At 48.2% G+C, this 24,877-nt stretch overlaps 1 protein-coding gene across 2 annotated transcripts in view; it reads left to right on the top strand.

Moving 5' to 3' along the window:
• Nucleotides 1-24,877, top strand: part of EPHB1 (EPH receptor B1) — a gene marked incomplete at both ends in the record, with an annotated part of 429,185 nt that overhangs the window by 310,913 nt on the left and 93,395 nt on the right. For both annotated transcript variants that reach the window (XM_081234446.1, XM_081234445.1), the window contains one exon: nucleotides 3,630-3,965. In XM_081234446.1, coding sequence (XP_081090572.1) covers nucleotides 3,630-3,965 — 336 coding nt within the window. The remainder of the gene's footprint in view (nucleotides 1-3,629; nucleotides 3,966-24,877) is intronic.

Here is a 24,877-nt window from a genome sequence, read left to right as displayed (position 1 = left end):
GGACTCAGCAACCACGGCCCCCACAGAGCCCTGTTCATGCCCCACAGATGCATTTGCTCTGGAGTGCAGCCATGAATGAGGGCTGGTTGCTTCCTATGAAGCCTGTTTCTAAATAAACTTGAAAAATTCTTCTTGGAAACCCACTGCTTTTCTTCTTGAGTGGGAAGCAAATGAACAGACATGGAGAAAGTACTGACCAGGGTTGTTTTCCCCCAGCTGCCATGGACCCCAATGGATCAGGGATGGGGCAGCTCCTTACCCGCCACCTTTATCTCACCAAAGCCTCTTCCATTCAGGGGCACAAGCGGGGTCCTCCCTGCTGCTGCTGCAGCTGCATCCCCTCTCAGCCCCACCACAGGGCATCATGTCTCATGCTGGAGAGGCGTGCACACATGTGACCTGAAGCCCTGCACACTGAGTAGAGGTTGAAAACTGGTGGAATGGGGCCTCTCCCAGGCAAAATGCTGAGCATAAGAATCATGGAGACTAACCAGCCACCAGCCCCTGTTCACCAGGAGGCCACAGCGTGGCGAGGACACATAAGAAGAGCCCATCACAGTGCAATGGTGGATTCTGGGTTAGGCATCCAGAAATGGGCTTATGGAAGCCCAGCACAGAGATGCATGACTCCTGGTGGAATGTGCTGGATCTGGAGGGTGAGCAGGAGTTCTTCAAGTAGACAGAAGGAAAAGAATTCCAGACAGAGGAGAAAACACAGTGCAAAGGCTTGGCGGAAGTAAAGAGAGCTTAGTGTGCACAGGACATCACAGGAATCTTCCTGTTCATTACAATATGAGGGTCAAGGTCCAAGGGGCCAGAGATGAGATCAAGAGCAGCGAGACCACATGGGGACCTGAAGGACTTGGAAAGGAGGGTGAACTTTTGAATATTTGGGGTTTGAGTAGAAAACAGTATGATCCCATGTTCGTTTGGAACTTACACGCTGGCCGGAGAGAATGGATAGGAGAGATGGAAAGTGATGTTAGAGAATTGTTAGGAGTCTTTGCAATAGGGCAGGAAAATTGACAAGGCTCATCATTGTGAGGCAGTGGAGATATAGAGGAAGGGAAAGATCAGAGGAAAGGAGATAAGCTGACAGACTGTGTGTTGGGCTCCCACGTGTGGTGACCACACAGGGAGTTGACAGGGAGCTAAGGACTGAATTGTGCTCCCTGGATTTTTCAAGTAGGAGCCCCCCTGCCAAAAAAGGCAGGCATGGTGGTGGAGTGGGAGAGCAACCAGGCTGCAGTTGGCTGAGCAGGGAGAGAGGGAGGCCCACAGGGTGACTCCGCTTTGGGAAAACTTGGCTGGACAGTAGATAGAGAACATGTAATATAGAGAAAGAAACGCCAGGTGACCATATTTTGGTTTTAAAATGGCAATGACTTATGTACGTTTAAGGGGATAAGGTGGAGTTAGGGGAGAGGGTGAAGTTGAAGTTCAGGGGAGAGAGGAGGTAACTGACGTGGGGAGGTCTCCAAAGGGTGGCAGGGGTGGGTCGTCACTCTCCCTGTCGGTACCTGTCTCTGCTCCTCCGCCCAAGGCTGCTTTCTGAGTGATAGCCTCAAGATGTCATAAGGATGCAGCAAGATAACATGGTTAAAGGATTTACCCCATGCCTGACATAGAGCACACACTTGGTGAATGTAATTACTATGGTCATGAGAAACAGTGGCCTGTGGCTGAAGCTAGGCTGTCTGCTGTAACAATGAGACAGGCAGTGATGGCATTGACCACTGGGAGCTTGTGGTCTGAGTCTCATCATTGCAAGCAAACAGACGTGTCTAAGACAGGCACCGGCCGATATGGCCGTTTAATGGCTAGTGCAGTGTGAGATGAGGCTGGCCGTGCCCTGTAGAAGCCCACCTAGCGTGGTCCTGACTGCCCGCTCAGTACTAGCTGTGTGCTGATTTGCAAAGAGATGTATGTTCATCCCTGGGCATATAGGGTGGGGGATTCTTGAACACTATTTGCAAGACTTTAGTAAAAATGCTCCATGAATCCTGCCCTGTCACAAGCATGCATGAAAGTCGTGCTTTAGCTCAGGCCTAATGGGCTTTATGTAGTACAGTACTGATTTTCTTTCACATTTTAATACAATCCGATTTAATATTTGCTTTCTGCTCTAGCTGCTTGCTGTTGACTGATTCAACACAGAATCCTTCCCTGGCGCCCCCCGACCTTGTTGTTATTCCCTCATTCTGTGTGTTGGCATTTGATTCCTGTCTCCAGCATGAATTGCCATACACGTCTTCGTTCAGCTGGTGACAGTCATGTGCGTGAATTCTGAAAGCATTACTATCCAGAGCGGTGGCTCCAGTCAGCCCACCATTCGGGGTGGGGGGTGCTTCCAGGAGGGATCCATTTCCATCAGGTGGATACTGAAGATAAGCAGAGCTCAGCCTGGGAGCCAGAGGCTGTGATCTGCTCTGTTCTTGGGCAGGAGATTCTCCAACTTAATCTCCAAATGCTCAGGACTGCGGCCGGCCATTAATTCAGCAGCATTTTTGCCCTCCTACTAGGGACCAGGCTTTCTAGAGTTTTGCAACAAGGCATTTCAGCCTTTGCCAGAGTGTGATCAGCAGCCATGGGCAGAATTGGCCAGAGGGAAGAGGCTGCCTTCCTTGAGTCCCTGTGAGCCCGGCTGATTTGTAGGAGAGGCAGTCTGTTCAAATCTCCTGTTGTCCGTTTATAGATTTGACTGCCAACTCTTGGAGCGTCATATCAGAGTAAGGCCAGCTCTTCCCTTAGTAGGAAAAGATAGTTTCACTAACAGGCAGCACAGGGCTATAGTTAAGAACATGAGCTTTGGAATCAGGCAGATGTGGTGTCCATGCCAATTTTAGTTCTCATAGACCACATGATCTATGGCCAGTCCCCATTCTCAGCATTAGTTTCCCTTTCAATAAAATTGAGTTAATTATTGTACCTTCCCAATAGCATTCTTGGGGTGGGGGGTGTTAAATGCATGCAAAGTAGCTAGCAGAGTGTCTGGGACAACCCCCTGTGCTCTTCTAGTGTCATGGGGTCAAAAATGGTGGCCGTGTGAATTTCCTGACTTCATGCACCAAAACTTGTGCAATGTGAATATTCATCTCTCCAGGTCTTCTGGCAGCCCATCCTACAGAAAAACACTCCTAATGCCATGCACACACCACATAGATCCCAGATTGTATGAGATTTTATGCAGGATGCCTGGATATGTTGGGTCTTATGAGGGGTCACTCCTATCCCTCAACCCTTGAGTTCTACACCAATTAAGAAAAGACAAGGAATCCAATAAGTGTCCAATATACATACATGCTGTTGATGTTAAAGCTGCCTGGAGGCTGCAGCTTGGTCCTGAGAACAGAAGGGCTTGTACCCAAGTCCTCCATCCTCCTCTCCCTTGGCACACATGATTCAAAGAAGGAAAACCCCAGTGGGGATGACTAAAAGGGGAGTGGGAGACAGGTTGTCATCTCTGTCTGTCATTTTTTCTCAGAATGGATTGAGGCATGGAGATTTGGGGTTGAGGGAGGAGAAGGGATGTGTGTATGTGATGAGAGTAGGAACACACCAAAGACAAGTGGAGAGATGCTGGGGAAACTTCTATCCAACCTCACTGTCCTTTCGTTGTCTCCCTATAGGTGTGCCATCAGGTCCCCGCAATGTCATATCCATTGTCAATGAGACATCCATCATTCTGGAGTGGCACCCTCCTCGGGAGATGGGTGGGCGGGATGATGTCACCTACAACATCATCTGTAAGAAGTGCCGGGCAGACCGCCGGAGCTGCTCCCGCTGCGATGACAACGTGGAGTTCGTGCCCAGGCAGCTGGGCCTGACTGAGTGCCGTGTCTCCATCAGCAGCCTGTGGGCCCACACCCCCTACACCTTTGACATCCAGGCCGTCAATGGGGTCTCCAGCAAAAGTCCCTTCCCCCCACAGCACGTCTCCGTCAACATCACCACAAACCAAGCTGGTAAGTCTGCAGGCGTCTGTGCTCCTGTCTGTCTCTCTGCGGGGCTGGCTCTTTGCCACTTCTGTGCAGGAACAAAGTTTCGGCCACACCTATCCCGTTAGTCTGCCCTCAGGCCTCCTCCCAGGAGTGAAGGTATCAGGCGCTGGGCATTTGTGACCATGGAGGAAAAGGCTGTAGTGTTTCACCTCTGAGAATGAACTGGATTCTGAGGGGTTTTCTTGTGCCCAGTTCAAAAGCAAAGATGTACATCCAAGCCAGAGTACGACCCAGTGCTCAGCATCCAGCTGGGGCTCGACGAGTGTCCTTGGAAGGATGGATGGACAGATGGATGGATGGGTAGGTGGGTGGATGCGCAGAAGCGCTGCACGATCTTGAGAACATCAGTGCTGCTTTATTAGCCAACCCAGTGAGAGAAACTTCCCAGAAGTCGTGTGATAGTCAGTACTGCCTTCATAGATTATTGTTCAATTAAACCCATGTAATTCAACAGTACGTTCTCCTTTACAGCTTGGTCAGATGAATGCTACACTGTTATAGAGACTTCAGAGAGTTGGCCGTAGATCGCTTCTGATGGCTGGTACATCCCTGTGGCATGCATAGCTCAGAACGCATTTTCTTCTCTTCTCTTTATTTCTGTATCTTTTGCTCTTCTGACCTTTTCCTTTTATTACTTTTCACACCTCTTGCAACAATCCATTTCTTTTTATATCCATTTAACCAGTCCATTCATGTACTCACTCATTTATTTATTTATTCACTCAATTATTGAGACAGTTATTCAACATTTACTGTGTGCCAAGCTATGGATTAGACACTGTGAGGGATACAATGATACTTGGACACCATTGTTCCTCCCATGAAACTCAATCACTGAAGAATTTCCAGGACATAGACACAAAGTACAGAGCTGCAAGGTGGTATATTCTAAGTGTTGTGTGCTGTGAACATGCAGTAAATACCAAAGGAGCTAGAGAGAAATGAGCAATCTCCCCCTTGAAGGGAAGGGGCAAGGCTGCAGAGAGGACATGGAGATCACGTCTATAGACAACGATGGGGGTCGTGGGCAGTGGACCATGATCTTACATGGAATTATGGATTTTTCTCAATTAACAAATTCTAAAAGGACAGCTTGTTGGCAGAATAGCAGGAGCTGAGCATTTCTCTTTGCTCTCTCTCCCTCCACATAGCCCCCGATTCTTGACATCTTCTATTCTTCTCCATCCTTCCCTACTCCTCATCTCCCCATCCTGAGACTCATTCTACCTCTTTTAACACCAGGCATCTTTGATGGCAGATGATTCTTGGGTTTAAGCTGTCAGAACGGAGAAGAAAAAAAGGTGTCGTCGGAGAGCATGGCTATCCAGATGGCTGCGTTTTTGCTGTGAGTGTGTGTGTGTTCGTGTGTGCGTGTTTGTATGTATGCATATGGTCACGTGTTTACATGCATACGTGTGTAGTGAGAAAATAAGAGTGGAAGTGTGGAAGCCTCCAGCTGGTGACCACAGCCCCAGTGCCATGGAGACAAAGGTTGTGACAGCCTGTCTTACTCAAGGAGAAGAGAACGGTAATTTCTGCATCATGATGAGCACATAACATGAGCAGCCTTTGTTAGCAGTATTTCCCTTGGAGAGTTTAAGGCAGAAAACTGGCTGAAATATTTTAGTGTCCCAGCTTCTGGGAATAATAATCCTTCCAGTCTGTCATGTTGCGCTGGGCTTGGCTGTCTTTTCCCTCTCTCTAAGCATGTGTGAACAAACCTGCCACTTATATTGGTTTGCTTTGATTTCTGCCCCTCCCTTCCCTTACCCTGCTATTCCCAAACCTGCCCATCTGCTTGTCTTGCCATCTGCACCTTTTCAGGCTGCCGTGGAGCTGAGGGACCAGGGCTTCTACAAGGGACCTTGCGTTACCAATATTCAAAATATTTATTTTTGTCCTTACCCGTTGGCGCCTCCAGGAGCATTTCTCATGCCCTTTGTTCACCCTCTCATGGGCCCTTTATTCTTAACCTTCCCTGATTTTGTAGTCCCAGCCCCATTGTCACTGTCCAATCTATGATTTCTCTTTGTGAATTCTGGAATTTGGGTGTCAGAAAGTTTACAATCAACAAGGTAAGGTTGCAACTGCTTCTTGGTGGCATACAGTTATTATAAAATAAAGGTCAAGTTAACCAGTGGTTTCTCATCCATGGGCTGTGGGGTTCTGAGGAACACAGTGTTGTTTGGTGAGTCCACATATGAATGCAAATTACTTTCCACAAACAGATATTTGTTTAAAAAGATGAGAACTTTCAAAATAAACACTCGAACCTGTACCTCTGCAGGAAGAGTTTAGAAGCATGAATGGAAGCCCCAAATTTTATAAGGGATGAAAGAGAGACTAAATAACAAGCATCATAAAATCCCTAGTGACTCACTCAGATCCATAAAGAGACAAGGTGGTTGAACCCCTGTATCACCAAGAAGTCATGATATGCCTGTCCCCTTTCCAGAGCAGCCATGGGCTCTTCCACTCTGGGCAAGATCCAGGTCAGCCTCCCCCCTCGGACCTCCAGGTAGGGTGCGACCCTTGTCAGTACCTGCGGCCACATTTGTCCTACTGTTTGGGTCATGAGTAGGTAGAAGGCAGGTAAAGAATTTGACCAAGAGCCGTCCTGGAATCAATCATTAAATCAACTGCTAAGTGTTTACTGAGTATCTATTCCCTGCCTGGAACAGCCCAAACTGAAATGGTGGGGGGACTATTGAGTGGTTCCTGATTGAGTAATAGTTATTATTCATAGTTTGTGTCTCTTTTAAGTTGACAAACAATTTTGGAATATACAGACTCATTTGATCTTCATAATTACCCTGTGACTTGTACATTATTGTTCCCATTTTTCCTATAAGGAAGCAGAGACTTGAAGGGCTTGGGAAATCTAGGATTAGAAGGAGGGTCAGCAGGCCATCCATTCTGTTTCCCTCTTCTGTTTCCTGCCCTAAAAGGTGGGCAGTCCTTCTGGACTCCCCATATCATAGTCTCCAAGCACAGAGGGGTTATTCAGAGACAGCCAGTGCCATCCGGCTGAGTGGATGGCATCTCAGTGTGCAGGTTGATTACCCTGCCACAATTTTCTCTGTGACGTTGAGCCATGAAAGGCTTCCCCCTGCCTCAGGATGGAAATGGGAGATAGGCGTGTGTTTGTTGAGGGGTACAAGTTGTTCCAAGGTGAATTGGATCCTGACAATGGATATCAGGGTCACATGAGAGAAGGGTTTGGACAAGTTGTCTGCCAAGAGTTTGGGGCTTGATCTGAACGTGAGAATCTACCTTGGGAGGCTGCTCACTGCTCTGGGCTGGTTCCTCCTTTGTTTAGGAGCTATGGATGACATCTGTGGCTGGGTGTGCCTTTCTTACTGTCCAGTAGAGGCAGGATTGTCATGCTCTTCTTCCTTGGGGCTGCCCAGATGTGCCACATTGGTGCTGCATCGTGTTGCTCTCATGAGCCCTGCCCAGTGGAGGCAGGCAGCTCATCTTAGCTGATTTAGCTACCCGACAAAAAGAGTCATGGTTGGTATCAGTCTATCAGAGAAAGTCACCAGTAGGCTTCTCTTTTTTTTTTTAACATCTTTATTGGAGTACAATTGCTTTACAATACTGTGTTAGTTTTTGCTTTATAACAAAGTGAAGCAGCTATACATATACATATATCCCCATATTCCCTCCCTCTTGCATCTCCCTCCCACCCGCCCTATCCCACCCCTCTAGGTGGTCACAAAGCCAGTAGGCTTCTCTTGACCCTAGGGTTTTGATTTAAGGAGATTTTGTAGTCATCTTTTGGTCCATTGGATACATATTAGGTATAGTTCTTCCCTCGGAACCAGCATGACTGGGGGACGCCAAAGGGTCTATTGCATCCTGAGATCCAACGATCCTTCATCTCCTTCTATGATGACCCCAGTCAAGTATATAGTCAGACTACTCAAGGATCTTGTATCACTTGGAGAATATCAGGATGGGATTCTCACAGTCCATAGGCTGAGGCAGAAGACTACCATTTTTGAGCACCTCCAGTGTGCCAAGCCCCTAGCAAGTTCTTTACAAAAATGATGTGGGTCATATGAAGAAACCGAGGTCAGAATGCTTTTGGAATTTGCTCAGCATCTCACAGCCAGCAAATGATGTTTCTGGGTTTCATACTCAGGTTTGTGACCATTTTATCCTCAGACTGATCAAAAGTTGCATTATGGTGAGCTGTGCAGGTTGTAAGCTCCCTCTAAGTTATTGCCACTTAGCTGGGCCACTTTAGGTGTCAAAAAAATGTCCATCACCTTTGGTCAGGGTTGGTCATGAATCATGCAAGCTCAGGTTTACGTGAGGTCTTTAGGGATGCAGCCTTGCACTGAATATAGCTGCCTTGAGTTTAAAATAGACCAGATCAGGTGGAACTCTCTCTGTTCCAGTGGCCAAGCGATCTGCAGAGAGGTTGTTATCACCACTAACTTCTGCAATCACTCTCTGGCACCTGGCCCCAGGTTCAGACTGATGGCCGGATCATCTGGCTGTCAGAGAGAATTAAAGTGAATGACAAACTTTACTTCTCTTTTCTGCCAGCTAGACTCTGAGTGTCAGAGTTGGGGAAGACAACCTCAGAGGAAATCTTGGAAAAAATAAATAAGACAAATCAGACCAGCGCATCTCTAAAATCAACTTGTAGTGTGGTAAAATGAAGTCAGTAAATTTGGGAGCATCTGAGCCAGAGAGAACACACTCAAAGACCCGTGAGGCCAGGCAGGTAGTGGAGAGGAGAAACAAGGAGCCAGGAGTCAGACAAGAGGGAGTGGTGGGGACTATATAGGGAGTTGCAGAGAAGAACAGGGGGGGCAGTCCCTACTCAGCTCCAGCAGGTGGCGCCACACCCAGCACTGCCAGATGTTATAAACTGAAAATCCAGATTAAAAATGTTGACAATTGGGCTTCCCTGGTGGCGCAGTGGTTGGGAGTCCGCCCCCCAATGCAGGAGACACGGGTCCGTGCCCCGGTCTGGGAAGATCCCACATGCCACGGAGCGGCTGGGCCCGTGAGCCATGGCCGCTGAGCCTGTGCGTCCGGAGCCTGTGCCCCGCAGTGGTGAGGAGCCCGCGTACAGCAAAAAAAATAAAAATTTTGACCACTAATTAGAAAATTTTAAAACACTTGAGAGCCAAACAAATCCAATTCTGGATTTGGCCTTATGGCTGTGGCTTGCAGCCCTCTGATTCAGAGGGCTAATCTGACTTACCCAGGCTTGAATGGTGAGTGTGCTGTGTGGTACCATCTCATCCCCCCTCGGGGCAGTCACCTTCCCTGCCTCCTGGGCTCATGGTGGCAGCCGTGCAGTGGGGAGGGGAGACGTGGGGTCGGCCCCTCTCTCTGCTCCTCACATGACTCACGCAAGTTCATTGAATTGCCGCGATCCTTCCTTTCTCCACAGTAAGGTGGGAGTACTGGCACCTGCTTCCTAGTGCTGTGTGACAAGCAAATGAGACAGAGGAGAGAAAATCACTTTGCAAACCGTGTGATGGACTGGGAGATGAGCATAATTTCTGAGAATATGTCCTGAGCCAGACAACAATTTGCTGGGCTTTTCTTTTTTCTCTAGGCTGTTTCCTTTCAAGGCCCCTGGTCCCTTTGTTTGGCACTGATGTCATCTAGATCAGATAAATGACAGATATTGGTTTGGCCACTCTTCAAGGAAGGAGAAGGCACCAGAAAGGAGAGCAGTGAAATCTGTGTTCCGGGTGGTTAATGAAGAGGGCAGGGATGGCACAGAACCTCTATACCCGACACAGGCTCAACCTGCCGCTCAGAGGAGCCTGACTATCTTTCCTCATCATGTGTTTGGAGAAGCAGCACTTTTCCCTTCCCTGTATGATGCATCAGCAGCATTTATATTTGACATTTATATTACGCACAGTTCATGTATGGCCTGTGGTGCCAACTGCATGTGAAATACTAACATATCCACTGTGCCCACAACACAGACACAAGCCGTTACTTAATTTTATTTAAAAAATACTACACTACTCTGTCAGTCCTCACAAGCCCCTATAGTTTGTCCATTTTTAAGGCATTTTCAAAGTTCCTAGACAATTAAACTCATTCAGAGATGCTACTTTTCCCACACATGAATTACCCAGCCCACCAATTCCTCTGAACACATCACCTAATTTGCATTATTCCTTGGTTAAGTATAGTATTTGCATGCATAAAGAATAATCTTTGAATATGAAAAGGAATTTTATGATATTGCAATATATTGAGCTCTTTGGAGGAAAGATATTATGTAAATCTCAAAATTAAATATTAAAACAATATTACACTGCTGCCTGTAAAAATTTAGAGTGTTAAGATCCATATGCTGAATCTAGCCCATTTTAAAGGGCTGGTTTCACTGGAAATTAGCAGGTGAAATTTGTTCCAGAGCAGAGAAAAAGATTGAGTCAGAACATCAAAAAGATCGGAATGACTTTAAGGAAAACTTTCATTGAAGTTAATAAGGAAAAGTTAAAAAAAAACTTAAGTCAATGAAAATTTCACTGTTCTTAATTCAATTTCATAGTTCATTTTATTGCTTTCTTCTCACTGTTAATTTCCAAAAGGCTGTTTCTATTGTTTCTTAAGTCCTGGCATTGAGGAGGAACTTCCAAGTGGCCTCAGAAAGGTCCTGCCATCAGCAAACAGGGGTTGTAGTCTCTTGAGTTGAGCAGGTCAGCACATAACATTGCCCTTGACCAAAGTCATGGCCTTCCACTCCCAGCAGCCTTGGGTTCTCCACTAGGTGGTGAGCTCTGCAGAGAATCAGACTTTCCAACCTACCCCACTCTCATGAGGGAGGGACCCACAGCACTAGGCACAGAACCTTGATAAATATTTGCCAGGCTCCTTTAGTCCCTACATATGAGCTTTGGTATATAAATGTTTGGTTGATGTATAGTGATCAGAATATATCCTGGTGGTCCACGGGTGGGCCAGTGCTCCCTCCAGGTCAGCCAGGGGACCAGGTATCTTCCTCTCCTGTGGCTCTTAGAAGGAAAACTTAAGGGGATGACTTTAGGATGTTACTAGAAGCCCTGATGTACTCAGAGGAAATCAGTGAGATTCAAAGGGGGGTTTGTTTGTTTGTTTAAGCACATTAACTTTGGAAATGTATTCATTCATTCACCACAATCTTCGTGACTGCCTTCCACATGCTGAGTCCTTGGCTTCTGCTTCTAGGGGCTCCCATTCACTTACTCAGCAAATATTTATTGAGGTCTTCTGTGTGTCATTCACGGCTCCAGGCCTGAGGAACACAGGAGCAAACAGCACAGACAAGAGTCTGTGCCTTGGGGAGCTCCCATTCTGGTCCCCAGCACTCATTGAGACTGGGCTCGGACGCCTAGAAAGTCACCAAGGGGGATCTCAGCTGGGCTCTGGGTACCACAACCCACTGAGGTACCAGCTCCCACTTTGAAAAGTTAGGATGTGATCACATGCCATTGCTAGAAAGCATTTCAGTCCGAGGAGGTTGTTGCTATACAGTGACAGTACAGGCTGGGATATTTTATTACTTACTATCTGACCAATTTGAACTTCTTGCAGACAGATTTCACATGCTGGGCCACGTGGTGGTTGGGCGTAGGAATGCTCCCTGTTCCAGGTCCTGAGCAGTGCCTAAGATGCTGCTAAAAGCTGGAGAACAGCTGTGTGGCTCTGAGGATGACTAGAGGGCTCCACGGGCCCCAGGGACCTATTTGCTCATTTTACTACCTCTTGGGCGCTCTAAATACACTGCTTGTTCAGTGAAAATGGGACTGCCAGGCAGTGAGATGTAGTAAGTTCCTTCCCCTGTTCATCCAAATGAGATTGTTATCACCCTCATTACAGAGGGAACCTCTGGTTGGATTACGAGATAGTTTCTGTTCGCCTTGTGGCCAAGGCACAGGGGCAGGAGGGAGGAGGAGACCGGTGATGAGGCTGTCCTCGCTCCTCTGGCAAATGTCAGTTCCATGAGACGACTATCGTCTCCAGGAGAGCGTGCCCTGTATCCACCTGAGTGGCTACTGTTCCCCAGTGTCTAGCTAGGTGCTATTATTTCTCTAATAACAGCAGTTGAGAAATGTTCATTGAATGATTTAATAAATTATCAAATAAATGTATGAATGGATGCCTGGATCCTTCTTAAACTCATCTCAGACATCAGCAACTGGTGTGGCTTGAGCTTGGTCTGTGATCTTTCCTTCCTCCGGCATCTCTGGGCGGGCACTGTGATTGCAGTTAAGACCCCACGTTCTCCCAGATGCTGGTGAGACCTGGACTTCCTGGGTGCACTGTCCTCCCAAAACACGGCCCTGCGGGAGACACTCTGCTATGCCCAGGCTGGGCTGCCCCTCCCGCATAGGCAGGGCCCCAGCTGCTCCAGCAGGCACCAGTGGGGGTGTCGGGTTGGCAATTCCGACGCTGCTGCCCGTCCACCTGCATGCCAGCTCTGCGCCTATCATTTTCACAGCACCATCCATGTTAAACAGGCAGGAGCACCAGGGGTTTCTGAATGCAGCAATTAACAAAACAGTAATCAAGCTAAGTGTTTAATTTCAGAAAATTAACATCTTCTCTGAGCGGATGTGAAAGATGGGGAAAAAAGGCACATTAAATGTTCTAGGTAAATAAAGGCAAAGCCGGACTACAAATATTTTCCAGTGCAAGAGGGACTTTTTGCCAACCCCCCAGGCCTTGGGATCAGTTTCCTTCTGAGAGCTGAGCCGCAGTACAACCTCAACCATGGAAGTGAGCCCTGGGAATTTGAAGTGTGTGTCTCTCTCTTTTGCTTCCTTTTTCTTTTCTTTTCTTTCTTTCTTTTTTTTTTTTTTTCTGGACAGAACAAATGCTTTATGTATCCAGAAGGGCTCAGGGGAGCAAGCAGGCCCCTGTGAGCCCGTCTGCCCCATAGAAACCCCTGATGTGTTTCGTGTCCTTCTCTGAGCGGCACTAGTTATAAGGATGGCGCGTGAGTTCTTGAATGTGTAGGAGTTTTTTGTGTGCATGGGCCATATGTCTCCTGATAGACTGAGGGCTCCCGAGGGAAAACATCAGGTCTCAGTGCTCCAGTAATCCTTGCACCTCAGTGCGGTGTCCTATGTGTCCCAGGAAGTCCTGTTAGGCCTGACATAATGTTCACAGTCTGGGGCTTCCCTGGTGGCGCAGTGGTTGAGAGTCCGCCTGCCGATGCAGGAGACACGGGTTCGTGCCCCGGTCCGGGAAGATCCCATATGCCGCAGAGCAGCTGGGCCCGTGAGCCTTGGCCGCTGGGCCTGCGCGTCCAGAGCCTGTGCTCCGCAACGGGAGAGGCCACGACAGTGAGAGGCCTGCGTACCGCAAAAAAAAAAAAAAAAAAAAATGTTCACAGTCCGGTGGCACCTCATAACCCAGTGGGCTGGCATTTGTTCGCAGGAACGGGTTTGCATGTGGGTAGGGAAGCTTGTGAGGAGGTGGGTATGTGGAGGGCTGGTTGGAAACAGGGCCTCCTGGTGTCTGTTTTCTCATCTGATGCCCTAGAAGGAGTGAGGACAAGGAAGGCGGCTTTGCAGGAGGGTCGCCGAGGTTTGAGGCACAAATAGGCAGCCCCAAGGCTCCCGAGGAGGAGCTGCAGCTCAGCAGGGGGGCGGGCTTGGGGAGGTGGAGTGGGTGCTGCCTCAGGGAGCACAGGGGAACCGTGTCCCCACAGGCCCACAGCTCCCCGGGGAGGGCCCTGGAAGTCTGGCTCAGGGAGCAGGTTTCCCAGGGGGCTCTTGCAGGCAGCCGACATGCAAAACAAAGAAACCAAAGCAGGAGAATAAGCGGATGGTTTGCAGATACGTGGGAGACATGCCGCGGGCTCCCAGAAGCGCACAGGGACCGTGGGTTTGGTTTTGCGCATGTGCAATTTGAGGAGCTTTTTGAGTACCCGAGTCGCGGTATTATTGATGCAGCTGGACGTTCAGGCTTCTATTTTCTCTGTAGGTGGGTGGTAAGCTTGGTTGCTGAGACTGAAAGAGGAGACACTGGGGTTGAAGGGTTAAGGAGAATGAAAAAAGTTCGGCCGTCCACTCCAGAGAATGGGAGATGGAATTGACCAGAGAAATTTAGCATTTCCAGAAAGTGTTTTGAAGGCTCATTTGAAGTTGGTGATCTTATATTTACAAAGCTGCCCATTTGCCCTGTTTTATGGCTTTCTCAGCAGTGCCTGGCTGCTCAGAGCAGACCCTACAGGAAGAGGATGGTGGGTCTCTCGCGGGTTGAGTTTTGATGCTTGTATCTTATGGAAAGATAAAGGCAACTCACGCCTGAGGCTTAGGGGAGTATCGTCAATTACACTATTGCAAAATGGAAACCAAGCTGGATGATGTGGGATATGCATTGGGAGAGGGCTAAGCAAAGACAAAGGCAGAGAGAGCCAGATTAGGCTGCAGGGGGTGGGGGGAGTTATCAGAGGTTGCCGCAGGCAGGATGCTTGCATTCAAGAATACCTGAACGTGTGTGGCTTTGAAACTGGAGCACCTTCAGATGAGGCCAAGTTCAACTGTCTGGTGGGGAGGGTCAGACATGGAGGAGTCGTGGGGGTGTGAGCATGTGCTCTTCAGGTGGGCGTCAGAGTCACCCACAGGAGGGCGAGGCTGGGATTGAAAAGAAGATAGAGATGGAAGCCCAAGGCTTCAGTGAGTCAGGGAGTGACGTGGCAGGGAGTGCCCTGCGGTCCCAGGCTCAGGAAGCAGTGGCCCGGCCGGCATGTGGACGGAGGGGGAGGTGGTGAGCAACAGTGGACGACACAGCCCGCCTCCTGACCCCGAGGTGTGCCGGGCGTACAGTCATACACTGCCACGCTGGAGAGAGCTGCAGGGCGGAGGGGTCTGCTTCGAGAGCTGCTCTTCCTCAAGGCGGGCGTGGAGGGAGTGTTCTGGGAAGAGCCAGGTGGAGGCCATGGGGGAGTTTTTGGCTCCTGAGCAGCCGTTTTGGAGGGCCTGGAGCAGGGGTGTGCAGGGTGGTGGAGGAGGAAGTCAGGCTCACAGGAAACGAGGCCCCAGACGTAGTGGGGACTGGGGTGCAGGGAGGGCTTCAGCTGGGCAGTGCCCTGCAGGAGGCGGGCTCTCAGCCCTGAGGCCAGAAGACTTCGACCTCCAGGCCTCCGAGGAGGACAGTCACAGTGGCTGCAGGCGCAGCTCCCCTGCCTGGTGGCAGTGGCAGTGATGTCAGGCTTTGGGTGGTGGTGGGTGCCCTGCTGAACCCATGTGGGTGAGAGCCAGGAGTAATGGGGCGCACGGGGCGTCCTCTGCTCACTCCCGTGGCTTCTCCAGTACCGGAACTGCCTTCTGTGCTCAAACACTCAATAAACCAGAGCTGCCATTGCTCTGGTCCCACACCAGGAAGTCTGACGGCCCTGCCCCAGGCACCCTCAAAGCCACTCTGGGGTGCCTGCCTAGGACTGGCATCACCTGACAAGAACTCCCGTCTCTCACACGCCCCTTCATAGCCTCCTGCTGCCACGGGGCACAGAATTCAGGTTTGCTCCCTTTAACTGGCGCACCTTCTGGTCCCCCCAGGAAGGAGGAACAGAGGAAAAGTGCCAGGCAGGGGTGACCCAGGGGCCAGAGGGGCCCTAGGACCGCACTAGCGAGGATGCCTCGTCCTCCTGGCACAGGACTCTGCTCACGTCCACCTCTGTTGGGAACCCTGATCTCTCCGAGGGATCAAGGGTCCCAGAGGGCAGCACCCACCCATGAATGATGTGACCCTGACTGCACCCCTCCACATGCTGGGCATCCTCCAGGGGCTCTGAAAATGCGGGGTGCTTGAGTGTAGGGGGAAGGGAGAGAGAGCCAGCATACGTCTCAGGGACAGGAGCCAGGCTGATATGGGCTCTGCTCTAGCCTGCTGGGGACATAGGGAAACAGTTTCTCTCTCTTACCCTCAGTACTGTAATCCATAGATGGTAAGAACTGACAGAAAACTGAATAACATCAGATGTCCTTTTAAAATGTAACATTCTGGACTTCCCTGGTGGCGCAGTGGTTAAGAATCCGCCTGCCAACACAGGGGACACGGGTTCGAGCCCTGGTCCGGGAAGATCCCACATGCCGCAGAGCAACTAAGCCCACGAGCCACAACGACTGAGCCCGCATGCCACAACTACTGGAGCCCGTGCGCCTAGAGCCCATGCTCCGCAGTGAAAAGCCCGTGCACCGCTATGAAGAGTAGCCCCCAATTGCCGCAACTAGAGAAAGCCTGCATGCAGCAACGAAATTAAAAAGAAATAAAATTAAAATTTATTAAAAAAAGAAATAAAATTAATAAAATAAAATAAAATTAAAAAATAAAATGTAGGGCTTCCCTGGTGGTGCAGCGGTTGAGAGTCCGCCTGCCGATGCAGGGGACGCGGGTTCGTGCCCCGGTCTGGGAAGATCCCACATGCCGCGGAGTGGCTGGGCCTGTGAGCCATGGTCACTGAGCCTGCGCATCTGGAGCCTGTGCTCCACAACGGGAGAGGCCACAGCAGTGAGAGGCCCGCGTATCGCCAAAAAATAAAAAATAAAAAATAAAATAAAATAAAATGTAACGTTCCGATTTCTAGATTTCTAGACAAAGTTTTCAAACTTGAACTTGCCTCAGAATTCCCTGGAGGGCTTGTTAAGACTCAGATGGTTGGGCCCCACCTCCAGGGTTTCTGATTCAGTAGATCTGAGATGGAGTTCAAGGTTCTGCATTTCTTATCAGCTCTCAGGTGACGTTGATCTGGGAGTATGTTCTGAGAACTAGCAGCGTCAGGTAGATGATCCCAAGAAAGAACCCACCCCCAATCAGAGGCAACATCAAACACGAGGGCCTCTGCTGTAAATCCACAAACCCAGAGCAGCCCTCAGCCCCCAACCCCCAATGTCACAGGCTCCCTTGGCTTTTAGAACAAAACCCTTAGTGGATGGACCAGTGAGGGAGGAGCCCCTCTGGGGGTGTGGGGTTGACTCAGCCACCCAGGCTGGAAGCCCTCACTGTCTCTCCCACTCCCACTTGGTTGAGCCCGTGACGAGACTCGGCCAATATTCTACAACAGCATCGAAGTGGTGCCGCCCACCCAGATCGGTCCTCTGTCCCCAGGGGACTCAGGGTAGAGAAGGAGATTGGAAAGGGTTGTCAGGAGCATCTCAAGGCACAGCCCAGCGCAAAAGCAAAGAAGCCAATGTCCACACTAGGGGAAAACAATTAGAAAAATAATGAATTCTGCTTGTGTAGTCATACCCAGTCTCCAAACTAATTACTTATTTGTTTAATCTACTTTGACCAGAAGTGTTACTGCACCAAAAATATTTAATGAGTCAGGCTTCCTGATGTAAAATTCAAGCATATTTGTGCAATGAAATGAGTTTTCATCAACAGAGGCGGAACCTGTTATCTAAGCAGTACCTTCTCAACAAAGTTCTCTCCTAGAATACGGATGTCAGAAGAAACAAGATTCTTCTATGCGCAGTTCATCACTTGCACAATTCATCTGTGTGCAAATTATTCTTCTTTGTCATCAGTACTATTGGGCCTGATGTCTTTACCTGACATTTAAATACAGATTTTAGTTTCTTCCTAAGGATGTATTTCATATAAGGAAAAAGATAACCCATAACCCTTAACTCCTCATATCCAACCTCGAGACCCATGCCTTTTAGGAACTCACATAATTTAATCTGAGGTCTCAAGGGGCCTTCTGGAGGCTGCCTAGCAGTTTTGGATCTTTCCATGAAACCTTCAGAGTCTGGGCTGGGGAGATAGGAAATGGACCAGCCTTGGGGCTCTGGGACCCCTGCTTCTGATTCACCCAGAGCAGCACTGCATTGTTCTGCTTCACACTTTATACCTCAGGGAATCTTTTCTTGGTAGAAAGGATTTTACAGCTTAAAAAGAAAAGTTAGAAAACCACTCATGTTAAGGTAACCTTTCAGTTGAAACATCTCAGTGAGATGGGAATGGCCCCAGCCTCCCCAGTTTCTGCCTCTGCAATCTAGAAGCACTCTTGTCCCCATTGCCCTGGGACCACTGTGTTCAGGTCCACTCCACTGTTCCTTCCCAGGTACAGGCTGCAGAATCGCAACCCCACCTCCCCTCCCCCAACATCCTTCTCCTTTAAAGGCCTCTGTCCATGTTTGGTGCAACTGTGTGATTTTCCGACCCCTCTTACTTCCAGCGCCTTTGGGGAAGAGCCCGCAGCCATTCCAGTAAAGGCAAACTTATATTGAACATCGATTAGGGGCTAACACAGTGGGAAGAAGCTAAAAATAGGACTTGTGCCCTAAAGAGTTTATTCCAGTGATGGAGACCACAGATGATCACCTGGAAAGTTAGATCCCAGTGCACTGTGTCCCAAGGTGGTAATTACAGCCCCATGAGAGTTATTAAAACTAAGGACTTTGAGCTGGGAGGAGAGAAGGGACACTTTGGTGGGTATGGTGTGGCATGGCTAAGCCAGGGCAGTGTGTGGCCTGATCCGGACCTTTGAAGGCTGCTGGGGTTATGAAGAGAGGTGGCCGTAGTGGGAGACCCCTGAAGCTGAGTTCTGCTGAGACTCAGTGAGTGGAACAGTGAGATGAGATCAGTGGGCTCCTTTGAGGGAACCATGGGAGGCCCCTGGACTGACCAGCGGCCGCCACACTGTGAGATGTTAGAGAAGGAGCAGAGATATTTTTCCAATGAGGAGCCACTGAAGGGTTTTGAGCATCAGAGGAAGTGAGTAAAATGAGCTTTGGGACAGTTAATCTGGCTGCAGTATACTTTAAACTGAAGAAGCCCGGAGGTGGACAAGGGATCTGGGACAGGATATTAGGTGTAAGGCAATGCCAGTGACCAGACCAAGAGAAAGGTGGGCTCAGAGCCGAGGGAACAAATTGTGACTTCTGGACCTGAGTCACACCGTTGGATGGGTGGGCCATGCCTCATCTCCTCCCCACAGTCACAAGCTCTCCTTGTCCTCAAGGACAAGGCACCCCATTGTTTACTTCCTAGATTACTTCCCAGAGAAACTTCAGGTCATCTCGAGAAGTTACAGGAAACCATCTTCCTCTTGGAGCATTTATCACACCAACCTCCGGGGAACTCCGCTGTTAGCCTTCCCTTTCTCCAAGTGCATTCTTATTCATCACTCCACTCTGACTGGGTTGACATGTTTATTTATCCCCTCAAAGATATTTATCATACAAATACCCAAGGCTTGTCACTGGATTGTGCTCTTCACATTTACCTTGGGGAACTATGCCCAGGGATTGATTTGCATCTGTGAACAGTGGTGGACCCAAAAGGAGACTTTGGGCTGGTTGCCAAGTCCCCTGGGCTAGCAGACTGGATCTAGTTGGAAGAAGCAATGGACCACACAGGGCACATCCTCGGAACATTTGAAAACCTCATAACATCAGGGTTCATTTTCTTGTTTTACAGTTGAAGAATTTGAGGCCCAAAGTGGTTAAGTAACCTTAACCCAAGATCACAGAGTAAGCAGATGGCAGAGCCAGAATAGGAGCCCTCCTCTCTCTGCAACATCTCTAGAGCCCTGAGCATAGTCTGTCTCTATTTTTGCTAATTTCTACTTCCCTAGGCTGGGGTCCTTGGCTTCTTACTATTCCTTACCACCCCCCTTGTTTTCCTCACAGCTGGGGTCTATGGTGTAGATTGCAGGTGGTTAGTCCAAGGATGATTTAGCTGGGAAATGCTATTCTAGAAAGAGTAGGAGAGGTTAGCGTTACCATATGATCCAGCAATTCCACTCCTCAATATATACCCAAGAGAAATGCAAATATAGGTCCATGCAGAAACTTGTACATGAATGTTCTTAGCCGCATTATTCACAGTAGTCAAAATGTGGAAACATCCCAAATGTTCATCAAATGATGGATGTTTGTCCGAGAAACAGAAATGCCCCAGATGGTTGGAGTGATGATAACACTCAGATGCACACTGTTCAGGCTGGGACAGTTGTATCACTCTGAGGGGTCACTGTGGAGACCTCCCCCCACACCACAAACATTTCCCCATGGAAGGACAGGGGAAAGCTCCCCAACCCGACCCAGCATGAGTTATTGTGAGGGAGGCAGTGGGCTGCCCTTTCCATGGGCCTCCTTGGGAAGTTCAGACAGGAAATCCTCCTAAGTGGAGACACCGTTTGTCTTCCAGGACACTTGCTAGGCTTGTTACCTGAGCCCAGGCAGAGAGGACTCACCCCTGCTCTAGGGCAGGTAAGGGGTAGCCTCACAACAAGGCTGTCCCTGGCATGATTTCCACCTGCAGAAGCAGCACTGTTTTCCCCTTTAGATGAGATTTATTGAACTCTGAAAATCCAAGTTCTATATTTTTATAGCCTCTTCAAACTTTTTTCTCCAATAGGTCAACTTAATTTTGAATGTATGTGTGTTTTGCTATTATTTTTCTTCAAAACTACTGATAATACTTTTGATGTCTTAAATAAAATCTTTTAACATCATTTATCATATCCCCAAATGGATTATGGTGATAACTGTTGAAATAATCCTTTTGACACAAAAATCAATGAAGACAATAGGAAGTAATTTTTAATAAGCAAAGATAATGCTTTAGAACTTAGTAATTGTCCTAGAAAAAAAGCATCAGTTCGTTCTCACATTTTGGAATCTGAGATGCTTAATCATTGGGGGAAAATGCCCCTATCAGATAAGGAAAACAAAATGAGTAAGAGAAAACTTTGAATATGACTGAGTCAGTAACTAAATTAAAGGGTCAAGGAATGTCATAAACATAAACTGTATGGTCCAGGAGAACCTGAGATAGGAAATCAAGGCTCCGCACATTAAGAACCAGGGTCCAGATTTGGGGTTATTAACTTGCAGACAGATTCATGCCACCCTCCCAAGACCCAGCCTGACTCTTACAGGAGTGCAGGCCCTATGATCTCTTTTGGAGCCCTTCTTACAAATGGAGGGCTGGCGGGTGGTCCACCAGGCCGCATCCGTGATGCCACTGGCAGTGACCTGTGACTAGTTTGGGCTGATACTTGTCCCATGTCACCAGTGAGTTGTTTCATAACTTACAGCTGGGGCCATCCTGTCCCTGCAATTTATCCACATCTCCCTTGTCAGTTCAGGCAAGAACGTTCTGTGCGCTCTCGCTGCTGTATGTGATTTACTATCTTAGATCTGTCTGCTTCAAAAGCAATGGACTTGAGGATATGGGGAGGGGGAAGGGTAAGATGGGACCAAGTGAGAGAGTGGCATGGACATATATACACTACCAAATGTAAAATAGCTAGCTAGTGGGAAGCAGCCACATAGCACAGGGACATCAGCTCAGTGCTTTGTGACCACCTAGAGGGGTGGGATAGGGAGGGTGGGAGGGAGGGAGACGCAAGAGGGAAGAGATATGGGGACATATGTATATGTGTAACTGATTCACTTTGTTATAAAGCAGAAGCTAACACACCATTGTAAAGCAATTATACTCCAATAAAGATGTTAAAAAAAAAAAAAAGCAAAAACAATCTGGGAGGAAGTTCTCCCCAAAGTCTTCCTTGGTAAAGACAGAGACAAAGGACTCACTCCACCTGCATTTGCATTTTCTTCATCCCTAAGCCCTTTGACCAATGGCATTTAAGTCTCTTTCTGCTTCTGACACATATAAAGGGCTTCTTATTATTGGCTGTGAACGATACATGTGTGTGACTTTTACACACGCCTGGCTTTGATTCTGTTTGAACCCTCAAACAGATTTTCCTCAGTGCCTGACAGGACACTTGTCATTTCTTCTCCACTGTCCTCTTCGGATTCTGGCTTCCTGTTGGGCCAGCCTCTTTATTTTGCTGAGAAGAAGTTCAGGGCAATTTTGATTATGTTTGGATTGTTTGAGCGCCACCTCTTTAGGCCAAAGAAATCTTTCTTTCTTTCATTTAAAAATTTTTCTGAAGTATAGTTGATTTACAATGTTGGTTAATTTCTGCTGTACAGCAAAGTGACTCAGGTATACATATATATATATATTATTTTCATATATATTCTTTCATATTCATATATATGTTTCTTACATATTCTTTTCATATATATATATTCTTTTTCATATTCTTTTCCATTATGGTTTATCACAAGATATTAAATATAGTTCCCTGTGCTATACAGTAGAACCTTGTTGTTGATCCATCCTATGTGAATAGTTTGCTAACCCCAAACTCCCAGTCCAACCCTACCCTCCCCTTGGCAACCACCAGTCTGGTCTCTATGTCTGCAAACACATGTTTCTTGATCCTTCAGTACCTTCTTTCCAAATGGCCCCTAAACTAATCCTTTGTCCTTACTTTTTCTAAAGAAAGGTCTGTATTTGCTTATTTGCTAAAGTTTAATAATTTTCATTTCCTTCTCTCTGTAAAATGTTTAATTTAGTCAGAAACATTCTGTGTGCTTGTGAGGGAGAGACTCGTTCAAGTATTCAGTGAAACTGTCCCTTTATCTTAGGATACAGGTTTATGGAGAAAAGACAGCTGGCCAGGACATACTGTTCGAACTATTGTATTCAGGGGTCCCAGGGGCTGCCGCTTTTAATTAATTTTCCCTTCCTGTCTTAGTCTGCCTTAGTTTTGCTAAAAGAAGCTGGGGTTTGAGTGGATACCTGAGCTCTTTTTTATTTTGTTTTGTCTGAAGGTTTTATTGCATGTAATACACCAGATTTAGAGGTGGCATTTGCACTTGGAGAAGGAAAAAAACATTTGTCACCGTAGCTGATCACTGATGGCAGAGTACCAAATGTAAGCTGCTCCTGATCTTCAGGGAGGAGGCGTGCTACTTTCTTACTTTCTCCCCTGTGCAAAATCCCATCTCAGTTAAAAGGTAAGACATTTAGAGTGACCTGTTTGAGGATAGATAGCCTGCCAGGGGGCCAGTGACGATGGTGTCATCACCATAAATCTGAGAAATGCTGGCGGAGGTGACTGTCACCCTCCGGCAGCTTCTCCTGGATCTGTGTGCTGCTGCTGGGCTGCTGGGAGGTCCTTGCCACCTGTATAACGGGGACATTCCTCTCAGTGGATTTGACTATCCATCGCGTCTGGATCACCTTGCTGCTTTGCCCTTTGACCCCAAGTGGGACCTTCAAGCAGGGCTGTGACTTTCTTACTTGACCTTCTGTCTCGAGTGATAAGAGCAGGGGCGTGGCACAATGGTTGGCATATATGCTGAGTTCTGAATGATGGCTTTCCAGGGATTAGAGGCAAAGTAAAGAACCAAGCCCATCAAAAATCCTCAGGCCGCTGGGATTAACCTTTCTAATTTTTAATACATGACGCTTCACCTTTTGAGGCAGAAGGATCCTGAAAACCTGTATGGCCCTAACATGATTAAAAACATGTCAACTGAATCGTGTTTCCACAGAGGCCTGAAAGGGCAGCCCTTTCAGGGTGGTGGGCGGTGGCCGGGGATAGTGTAGAGAGGGGAGGATTAGTAGGGGCCGTTCCCATCCATCCTGGTGGGCCCAGCAGGATCCCAAACCATCCCGACTGACTCCAGAACACTGCCTCACTTTCCTGAAGCTCCTTCACCCTCTCTTGGGGCTCTGCACAGTGCACACAGGCCTTGGGAAGAAAAATCCCAAGCACCCCGTTAACCATTCAGCCTGTACTAAATCCACACTCACTGCCTAGTTTCACTCTGGTGACTCAGCCGTGGCATCTCACACATCCTGTCCTCCGGGGAACGCTGACTGCCGCTTGATTTCTAGGCGATCGCACTCTCTGGTTCTCCTTCCACATCACTGGCCTTTCTTTCTCGGGCCCCTTGGTGGCTTTCCCATCACCTCCTGAGTCTTAGACTATATACCCTCTTCTGCTCCGTCTCTTGGTGATTTCTGTCATTTCCAGTGCTTTCAATATCTCTGAAATATGATGACTTCACATGTATAACTGCAGTCTGGACCTGTTCGACATGCATTGGCCTACTCAGCATCTCCGCTGGGACATCCTGGATGTCTTGAAACCAGCAGGTCCGAAGTGGACCACCTGTTCTTTCCTCCCAAACTGTTTGTACCGACGCTGTCCCTGATCTCAGTCGATGGCTGCCCCACTTTTCCAGCTGCTCAGACCAGAAACACAGCCACTGAGATATATTCTAAATATATTCAGAATCTGACCGTCTCCTCTCTCACCACCTCCACCACTCCAAGCCTGGTCCAAGTCACCATGATCTTCCAGCTGGATGATTCTTTCAGCTTTCACATGGCCCCCGCATTCCATTAGCAATATAGCACAGGGTGATACTGGTAACATGTAACTCACATGATGTCACCCCCCTGTTTGCGACCCTCCCATGGGTCCCCATCTCTCTCAGTAGAAGCCAACGTCCTCTTTTAGTGTGTCTGGGGGCCCTACCATCCGTGACCTCATTTCCGCACCAGTCCCACTGTCTCTCTTCTGTTGCCCTGAAACACCAGGATGCTCCCAGATCAGAAACTTTGCCCTGGCCTCTCCCTCTCACATGCTTTTCTCCCAGGCATCCGCCTGGCTCCCTCTTTGCCCTCCTTCATCTCTGTGCTCCTGCGTCTACTTCTCAGGCAAGGCCTGGCCGAACACATGCTTCAGAATGGCAGCCGTCCCCTGGCTGGCCTCCTATACTTTGGCATTCTGTAACCCCTTCTTCTCTGCTCCATGTTTTCCGATTGTACTTAATATTTTTAACATACCTTGTAATTTACTTATTTATTATGTCTAATCTCTGAATCCCTTCACTAGAAAAGAAGCTCTATGAAGGCAAGAAATGTTAATTTGTTCACTAGGGAATCTCTACAACCTAGGATGATTACTGCTGGCACATGACAGATGCTCAATAAGTATTTGTTTAAATAGCTAATTAATGAATCTGGGCCATGATCCTAAGTTGGGAGGAAGAGAAGATGCATTTGAT

The sequence above is a fragment of the Mesoplodon bidens genome (assembly GCF_964165515.1).
Source record: "Mesoplodon bidens genome assembly, chromosome: 5".
Taxonomy (NCBI): Eukaryota; Metazoa; Chordata; class Mammalia; order Artiodactyla; family Ziphiidae; genus Mesoplodon; species Mesoplodon bidens.
The sequence above is the reverse complement of the archived record's forward strand: the minus strand, read 5'-3'. Positions and strand labels throughout refer to the sequence as shown.